This window comes from Penaeus japonicus, unplaced genomic scaffold (assembly GCF_977035675.1).
Source record: "Penaeus japonicus unplaced genomic scaffold, GWHDUDI00000001_assembly GWHDUDI00000012, whole genome shotgun sequence".
Lineage (NCBI taxonomy): Eukaryota > Metazoa > Arthropoda > Malacostraca > Decapoda > Penaeidae > Penaeus > Penaeus japonicus.
Genome location: NW_028234414.1, coordinates 14894495 through 14904494, shown reverse-complemented (window position 1 = coordinate 14904494; position 10000 = coordinate 14894495). Strand labels below are relative to the sequence as shown.

Genomic DNA, 10000 nt, shown 5'->3' with positions numbered 1-10000 from the left:
AAATAGGGCGATAGTATAAAAAAGGGAAAAAAAAGGAAAGAGAGAGATGGCATGTGTGTGTGTGTGAGAGAGAAAGAGAGAGAGAGAGAGAGAGAGAGAGAGAGAGAGAGAGAGAGAGAGAGAGAGAGAGAGAGAGAGAGAGAGAGAGAGAGAGAGAGAGAGAGAGAGAGAGAGAGTGTGTGGAAAGAGAGAGAGAGGAGAGAGAGAGACAGAGTGTGTGGAAAGAGAGAGAGAGGAGAGAAAGAGAAAGAGAGAGAGACAAGCCGTAATCTTGCAGTCACTACATCAAGCTGCCTCGTAATTATTTGTTCTGCCGTAGATATGTTTTACCTCGAGTATACTATCTCCCGTACGATCAGCTATTTTGAGAGCAACGAAGCAAACAGTTCGGCCTGCAGGATAGACGCCCAGCTGTTGAGTCCAACATCGCTAATCCTTTTCCAGTGGCATCACATACGATTGCAACACATGCGGTTGAAGTTACCGATCCATTAGTGAAAATAAGTTGTTTTATCTCCTATTCTCGCTAATCTCATGAATTTGCTTCGGAGTATCATTTCCTACTGTCGATTTCAAGTGGGTGTTGTTTTCCACTTGCTTTGTGGGAGGGACACATGCCTTGATGATATCGAAGTGGTTTACCATCCATGGCGGAGCAGAATATTTTTGTTGGACGCTTTTGGAGAACTCTGGTCATATTATGTATGGTTTTGAAGCTCTGAGCATGTTTTCTTAACCCAAATTATCTGTGGAGCCCTGTGGAAAGGCAAAAGGTTTTTTTATTAAAGACAGCTAGTTAATGATATCGGTCTGTATTCCCCAGGATTATTGTCTTTAGTTATGATACTCTGCATCCAGGATATTGTGGTAGCGCACCAGTTTCCTAAATGAGTCGGAATCATTTTCAAACAGGATTACCATGGACATTTACAAGTAATCTAATGATATTATATGTAATGCCATCCTTACCAGGTACTATTGAAATTCTTCTGGTGAGGGCAGCATCAAGCTCGATCTCAGTAAACGAAACATCACAATCATCAAACTGCTCAATCACCGAGTTAGTCAATTCCCTCCTGTCTGTAAAAGATTCATGTAAATGAGCAGCTGATTCACTTCAGGGAGTCAGTGCTGAATATCTTAGTGTATTTGCGGATGAGCTCATTTGCTTATTCTCGGGGATTTGGATGTGCAAACTGAGATTTCATTTTACCTGATATTTTAATAGTAGTTTGCCGTGTTTTTCCTATTGGTGTAGAGTCATTTAATGAATTAACAAATTTCTCCAACCTTTCTTATCGCAATAATATGACTGTCTCAGATTGCTTGAAGAGCCTGAAACAGTTCCAGTAAGGGAGCTGTTCTTTTTCCTCTGTATGCCTTACTAATCTTTCGAGCGGCGTGTTTCAAGGTTGATAATTAAGAATCTTGATTATCATTATACTGATTCGGGGGAGGGGCGCGAGTTTTCTTTGTAACCTGGGTTACAATAACTTGATCTTTGTGTATCTTTCACCTTGCTGAGCAGCCTGACTGTTGCCTACTTTCGGCCATTTGTCGATCCAACGTCCCTCGGGATGCCATGCGCCGTTCCGACGCACCTGATGCCATGCATTACCGCGAGGCCCCTCACTTAACGCGACAACCTGGTGCGTTGCATCAAAGTGCGTGCGCAATGGTTTATTTGACAAATGGCTTATTTGACCAGCCTTGCTAACATGTGCGTACGTATTCCTTATAGGAGTTTATGCATTGTGCGTGTAATTTTCCCCTTTCTCGATCTAATCGTTGCAGTCTTGTGTAGAGCGCTTTCCTGCGCAGATGCTGCACCAGTAGGTCTTTGACCTGCGCTCTTCAGGCCCCCGTTTGCATTTGTAACAGCGTCGTGCAGGCGGATTGTAGTAAGCGATTCGCAGTGGACGGTAGGTCCCGGCGACCCAGATCTTTTCAGGAGGAGGGTCGGGTCCTGTCTGTTCGGCCACCACTGCTTCTTTTCTTCCACGCCTTGGGCCTCGCCAGATGTTCATGGATCTATATGACGATTATCTCTAGATGAACACTCAGCCCAAAATAATGATATCGACCCTTGGTGATTTGGCCTTGGGTGCTGCTCGTTTTGGGGTTTAATTCTGCCGTGCTACGTGTTTAGAAGATTTTCAGTTTTATCTCTCTTCATTTCAATAATTATAGAGTTGTGTTCGTTTCTCCTCAATATTATTTTGGTTCCATGATGCTGTTCAGTTGCATGCTAAAGCCATCTGTATTTCGAGGCAACGTCTGTATCTCTGACCTTGGGGTATGAAACCTTCCTCACACTCTGTCGGACGCAAGAGCCGTCGTTTGTTAGATTTTCCGTTGTTCATTGGTTCATCTTCAGCGTTCGTTTTCTTCTGGTGCTTCTTACTTTGCACAAATATAAAACCATCATCGTTAGTTTCATCTTGTGTGGGCATATCATTTTCCTTTCTCTGTAGCTCTGTTTCAATGTTCTTTGAGGATTTCTTCATTTTCTTCTGAATGTTATTACATTTTTCGTTAAAGTCGTCGTTGTTGCCGCTATCCATAGTGGAGATTCCTTCGCTGCTGGATGCGGCTGACCTTTTGTTTGTCAGTGTCCAGTTTTGGGTTCGTCGCCCTGGGGCCTCAGACGCCGGTATGGCAGCACGAGCCATGACGCCATTTTTTCACCCTCAAGGGTATTCCCCGAGTTGCCTCAAGGCATGCCTGAGACACGACAAGGTCAACTCAGGTGAACGGTCAGAGTATGCTGTTGTTTTGTTTATGTTTGCTATACCTCTGTTTGTTTGGGACTGACCTTAGTGGTCACTCACGATATTGACAAGGGGCGTCGTCAAATAGACGCTCCGATCAAAAAACAGGTCGTGCGCAAGAGCTGAGATAAACTCACGTGCGAATTTTAATCAATGCCTATCACTTTCATAGTATAGCATTTACAATCACCATTGCAGTCGTGTAAACAAACGTCACTCTATATCTGATAGGTTTGGAAACATCTAATAGTCAGGTTACGAGAGAGGACAAAAACACGTCTGCTCAGTGAGACTGAGAGAGAAAGAAAGAGAGAGAGAGAGAGAGAGAGAGAGAGAGAGAGAGAGAGAGAGAGAGAGAGAGAGATGAACACACAGACAAGCAGTGTCAGTAGTAGCCAGACAGGCAATCAGACAAAATGGTAAAAAAAGAAAGATCTGAAAAATCATCATTCCCAGCATCTCGAATCAAAACGACAAACTGTGTCAGAAATTGCAGCAGCGACCACTTTTTCCCAAACTATTGATTTTTATTCCCTTAAAGATTCGCTGTTCCTTAACTTCAATATCATACCCAACCTCTGTATTTTATGTAAATTGAGACAAAACAAGAAATATCTCGTAAAGAATAGGATTTATCTTAGTGGAGAAGGTAGATGTGGATTAATTCTGCGGATTAGTGATGTTGATCATAGCACTACTGCATTTAGTAGTTATAGTAGTAGTAGTAGTAGCTTACTCCTAAGCTTCACCCCATACAAGCATGATTATATTTAATTTTTTAAACACAAACACATACATACACACACATACACACACACACACACACACACACACATCCACCCACCCACCCACCCACCCACACACACACACACACACACACACACACACACACACACACACACACACACAAACACACACACACACAAACACACACACATAAACACACATACACACACACACACAACATTATCATCATTGTCATCATTACTGATGTGTAAAGCCTGTGTTTGTTTGACGTGTCTCATTCATTGACAAGCTTTTACGCACAAAAGCATCATCGATATCCTCGTGATTAATGACCGAACATTTTTCTTGTCGATTCGCGATCAAAACATACCTCGTTATCTGTGATGATAAATTGCCCCCCCCCCCCCTTTCTCTCTCTCTCATTCTCTCTCTCTCTCTCTTCCTCTCTCTCTCTCTCTCTCTCTCTCTCTCTCTCTCTCTCTCTCTCTCTCTCTCTCTCTCTTTCTTTCTTTCTTTCTCTCTCTCTCAATTTCTCTCTCTCCTCTCTCACTCTCTCTTTTTCTCTCCTCTCTTCTTCTTCTCTCTCTCTCTCTCTCTCTCTTTCTCTCTCTTTGTCTCTCTCTCTTTCTTTCTCTCTCCTTTCCTCTCTCTTCTTCTCTCCTCGCTCTCTCTCATTCTCTCTCTCTCTCTCTCTCTTTCTTTCTTTCTTTCTCTCTCTCTCAATTTCTCTCTCTCCTCTCTCACTCTCTCTCCTCTCCTCTCCTCTTCTCTCTCTTTCTCTCTCTCTCTCTCTCTTTCTCTCTCTCTCTCCTTTCCTCTCTCCTCTTCTCTCCTCTCCCCCCCCCCTCTCTCTCTCTCTCTCTCTCTCTCTCGCTCTCTCTCGCTCTCCCCCCACCCCTCTCTCTCCTATCTCTCTCTCTCTCTCTCTCTCTCTCTCTCTCTCTCTCTCTCTCTCTCTCTCTCTCTCTCTCTCTCTCTCTCTCCTCTCTCTCTCTTTCTCTTTCCTCTCAATCTCCCTCCCCCCCCCCCCCCTCTCTCTCTTTCTCTGTGTGTGCGTGTGTCTGTGTGTCTCCTTTCCACTCTCCCCGGCCTCTTCACCCCGGTATCGCTCTCTCCTTTCCACCCCCTTCCCCTCCTCTTCCCCCCTTCACTCCTGCGCCGCCGCCTTACCTGAGGGAGCGATATGACAGCCGATATGAGCCAGGCGAAGAACAGCATGATCTTCCCTCGTCTCTGGGCGTCGTTCACCTTGAGCGGGTGGAGAACGGCGAAGTAGCGGTCGAGGCTGATGCACACGAGCACCATGGACGACATGTAGAATCCGAAAGCCGAGAAGAACTTGTAGATCTTGCAGCCAAAGTTGCCGAAGACCCACTCGATGGTGACGTGCCACGTGATCTCCGTCGGCAGGAAGACGAAGGTGACGATCATGTCGGCCAGGGAGAGGTGCATGATCATCATGTTGACGCGGGACTTGCGGTGGCGGCTGCGGAAGAGCGCGACGAACACCATCAGGTTCCCGATGGCGGCGAAGGGGAAGAGCAGCGAGTAGGCAATCAGCTGCGTCATGTTGATGTTGGTGAGGCTGTCCGGGATGGCGGAGGTGAAGTTGGTGCCGTTGGTGAGGTTGGACGATGCGCCGAAGTCGAGCTCCATGTCGGCGTAGTAGTCGGGCGCCGCGACGATGTTGGAGGCCTCGGCGTAGCGCGCGTCTGCCGCCCCGTGGAGGGCGGGCGCGGGGTCGGCGGTGCTCCCGTCCGACCACAGGACATACCTCTGCCCCGCCGCCGCCGCCTCGAGCAGCAGACCGAAGGCGGAATTGTTGCCGGTCGCTTGCGGGAACGCGCTCGGATGCTCCTCAAACATCGCCATTCCTTTCGAACTCCAAAGACACCAAGAGCCTTCCCTCTCCTCCCTGCCCGCCCTCTCCTTCCGCCACTAGCGCTCCGGCACCGAGAGATGCGCCTGGAAGTGATTCACGAAGGCAGCAGCGCTTTGATCCGGGGCGCTCATGCTAGCAGTGGCGCGGCCTGGGACTGAGGCTGAGAGGGGGACTCGACAAACCAAAGTGGATGCTCTGCAGATGGGTGAAGAGGATGACCCACTAAGCGAAGTCGAGGCGGAAGGACTCAGTCATCGTCGCTGGTCTGAAAAGAAAATGAAGTTTAAGCTTTGATTATGATTAATGAGCATGGGATGGAGCGATGCTGTGCAGTCATCAGGAAAGAAGGGTGAGGGGGAGACACAAAGAGACTGGTAGAATGATGGAGGTAAATGACGATTATGATGACAAGTGATAATGACAATGATAATATTCGTAATATTGAAGATGATGATAATGATGACAAGAATGATAGTGATTATAATGTTAAAGAAGATGATGTGGTGAAGACGAGGATGAATATGATGATGATGAGTATATGATGATGATGAGAATTATGTTAATGGTAATGATATCATTGATAATCATAACAACAACAACAATGAGAAAAATGATGATAATGACAATGATAATAATAATGATAAAAACAATAATAAAATCAAGATAACGATGAAGATGATGATGATAGTAATCCTGATAAGGCTGATAACAGTAATGATGACAACAACATTGCTAATAACAACAAAAACAACTATAGCATTTGAAGCAAAACAACAGCAACGATATCAGTAATGCTCACTGTACATCACCTGCTCTCTCGTAGGCAAAGGCTAAAACGGCGTCTCCTTTCGAAATACTTTTCCGAGGAAACCATCGACCCCAGTGGACGATGATGCCCTGACCTTAGACCTTAGACAAAAGTCGAATCCTTTTTCCTTCGTCCGTAGATATTCCACGGCGCCCTCCTCCCCCCTTCCCCCAATGATATTGTGAAAGATGATGATAGCAATAATAATAATAATCATTATTATCATAATAAATGATGATGATGATGATAAGAGTAATAATGATAATAACAGTGATAATAACAATAATAATGAGGATGATAAAAGTAACAATAATATAACAATGATAATGATAATAATAACAATAATAATTCTGGTGACTCGGAAATAATCATTGGCGAGAGAGAGAGGGAAGAGAGCGAGAGATAAAGAGATAGATAGATAGATAGATAGATAGATAGATAGAGAGAGAGAGAGAGAGAGAGAGAGAGAGAGAGAGAGAGAGAGAGAGAGAACCCGCCCGCGACAGAAAGACAGATAAACAAAAATCGTATGTACGGTTACGTTGCTACACTTCACAAGAGATACAAACAGAAATATGACTGATTATATAATGGCACGAAATAGAATACGTATATACACACCTAAGCATATTAATACGCGGACAGACGAATTAAAATGTCAGATAAACATAAGATATTACGACACGATGACATAGTCAAGAAACACCTTAACAAACACGTTGCTAAATCAGCTGAGGCTTACTCGCTTGACACTGAGAAAGTACGTTCTGTTGTTGTTTTTACTGATTATTACTTTTGATAACGCTAAAGTTTAGTTATATTTGCATTGCTGGGGTGATATATTAATCATAGCCTGCTACACCTGGATATTTGTTATTTCACAATGAAAAAGAGGGAGACAACAAAGTGGAGAGAGACAGAGAGATGGAGGGGAGGGAAAGAAAAACAGAGGTAAAAATAGAGAGAGAGCGAGAGAGAGAGAGAGAAAGAGAGAGAGAGAGAGAGAGAGAGAGAGAGAGAGAGAGAGAGAGAGAGAGAGAGAGAGAGAGAGAGAGAGAGAGAGAAACGAAGAAAGAGCGAAATGTACGTGAGTTTTTATTCCTTGCGTGGCTGACATATCCCCAAAAGAGGCTGTCTCATGCCGCCGCTGACAACTGACTGGTGCCCGGAGTAATGAGAGGGTACGCAGGAAAACTGTGAAGAAATAAATGAGAAGAGTAAATATTCTCTCTCTCTCTCTCTCTCTCTCTCTCTCTCTCTCTCTCTCTCTCTCTCTCTCTCTCTCTCTCTCTCTCTCTCTCTCTCTTAGTCACACACACACACACACACACTATTATTAACGATGATGAAAATAATGACAGTAGGGATAAGAAGAATTATGATGATACGCTAAAAAACACAATACACACGCACACGCACAAGTGTCTCCCTCATTCTTCATAAGATTTAGGTTAGAAATTTTCCTCGCCATCCCGAGCGCCTCACACAGCCTCATCTGGTAAGAATCTTGAATGAGGTTTAGTGCACGATCCTTATCTTGCACACTGGAGCGTTGCAATTGAAAAGATGTTTGCGTTTTTCGTCAGCAAGCCGGGAAGATGCGTTTTATTTGCAAATGATTTTCTCTGAATTTCTTTTCAGTTTATGGAGATATATATTTATATACATTGCTTTAGTAACTTAGTCTTTGCTGTTTATATTTCGTAACTGCAATGTTTATGTTGTACGTCTAAGAGGAAGATAAAGATATATACCGCTATTCAGTATTCATTTAGTTTCTTTTCTTATTTTTGTTTGTCCGTACTTGGTGTTTCATATCTTCTAATAATGTATATATATTTATATATATATATATATATATATATATATATATATATATATATATATATATATATTTCTATATATATATTTTTTTTTTTATATTTATTTTTTTTTTTTTTTTTTTTTTTTCTTTTTTTTTTTTTTTTTTTTCTTCTTTTTTTTCTTTTTTTTTTTCCTTTCCATTCTGTTTTCGTCATCAGATGTAGCGTCATCGAGACAAGCAGGGCGATTTTCACCAGTGACGTTTTTTGTTTCGTGGAAAATACCACAGGGACGTTTAGCAGTGGGCAAGTGATTTCCCTCGTCTCATTTGACAGACAAAGCTGAGATATCTAGAGACAAACGCGCATGTATACATGTACACACATACACACTCACATACGGAGACATACATCCAGAGATCTAACAAAAACATTTGCACTCAGATACATACCCAACAAGCAAATCCATTATACACACACACACACATACACACACACACACACACACACACACACACACACATACACACATACAACAGTGCGCTAACACAGACGCCATCACCTGAAGATACATATATTACCAAAGATACCAAAAAGGGATATTATTACACACGATATCCATTACACACAAACCACACCCTAGGCCTCTTTCGCCGGCTGTTTGTTTCGCCCGAAAATTGATAGCAGTTGTGGTCACTCGAGTCAGGCTGAGAGGCTTATCTCTCAAGCCACGCAAAAGAAATCCTTTTTTGAAAGAGTGTTATTTATGATCAATGTCCACGTTTTTTTATTTTACAACAATCCTAGAAAGAGCTTGTCCTATCATTACGATGCCCAGGGAAAATTGACGTTGATGACATCTAAATTATTAGTTCTGGACCCATGGGATTGCTAGGCTGGCTCGTTGGTTGATTTGTTCCGATTTGAATTTCAGGTAAGGACGCTATCTCAGGTGCAACGGCAGACCTCATGCGCAGTTACTGAAAGGTGTGACTAACATGTGTGCAAAGTGATGAATGTATGTATATATGTACACACACACACACACACACACACACACACACACACACACACACACACACACACACACACACATATATATATATATATATATATATATATATATATATATATATATATATATATATACAGTATATGTATATATATATATATATATATATATATATATATACATATATGTGTGTAGATATATATATATATATATATATATATATATACATACATACATACATATATATATATATATATATATATATGTATATATATATGTTTGTATATATACATACATATATATATATATATAATATATATATATATATATATATATATATATATATATATATATATGTATATATATACATATAAGTATATATATGTATATATGTACATATATATATATATATGTATATATATATATATATATATATATATATATATATATATATATATACATACGTATACACGCACACATATATACATGAATATAAACATAAATAGATAGATAGCAGATAAAAAGATACACATAAACGCACACACACATTTCCTTGTAAAAGAAAGAGTTGAACAAAGACTAAATTGCAAGGATATTTCCCAGTACAGAAAACGTCCCGCAGGGAAATGTTATGTATCCGCTATGATGCACAAGAGCAAACTGATTGCTACTGTGTCACACACACACACACACGTACACGCACACATACACGCACACGCACACGCACACGCACACGCGCGCACACACACACACACACACACACATACAAACAAACACACACACACACACACACACACACACACACACACACATATATATATATATATATATATATATATATATATATATATATATATATATATATATATATATGTGTGTGTGTGTGTGTGTGTGTGTGTGTGTGTATGTATATATATATATATATATATATATATATATATATATATATATATATATATATATATATAGAGAGAGAGA

At 41.5% G+C, this 10000-nt stretch overlaps 1 protein-coding gene across 1 annotated transcript in view; it reads right to left on the bottom strand.

Moving 5' to 3' along the window:
* The window catches only part of LOC122260160 (adipokinetic hormone/corazonin-related peptide receptor variant I), an 88570-nt gene that overhangs the window by 42010 nt on the left and 36560 nt on the right, over nt 1-10000 (bottom strand). Inside the window, 1 exon segment of the mRNA XM_043027299.2 lies at nt 4689-5665. Coding sequence (XP_042883233.2) covers nt 4689-5390 — 702 coding nt within the window. The 5' untranslated portion in view covers nt 5391-5665.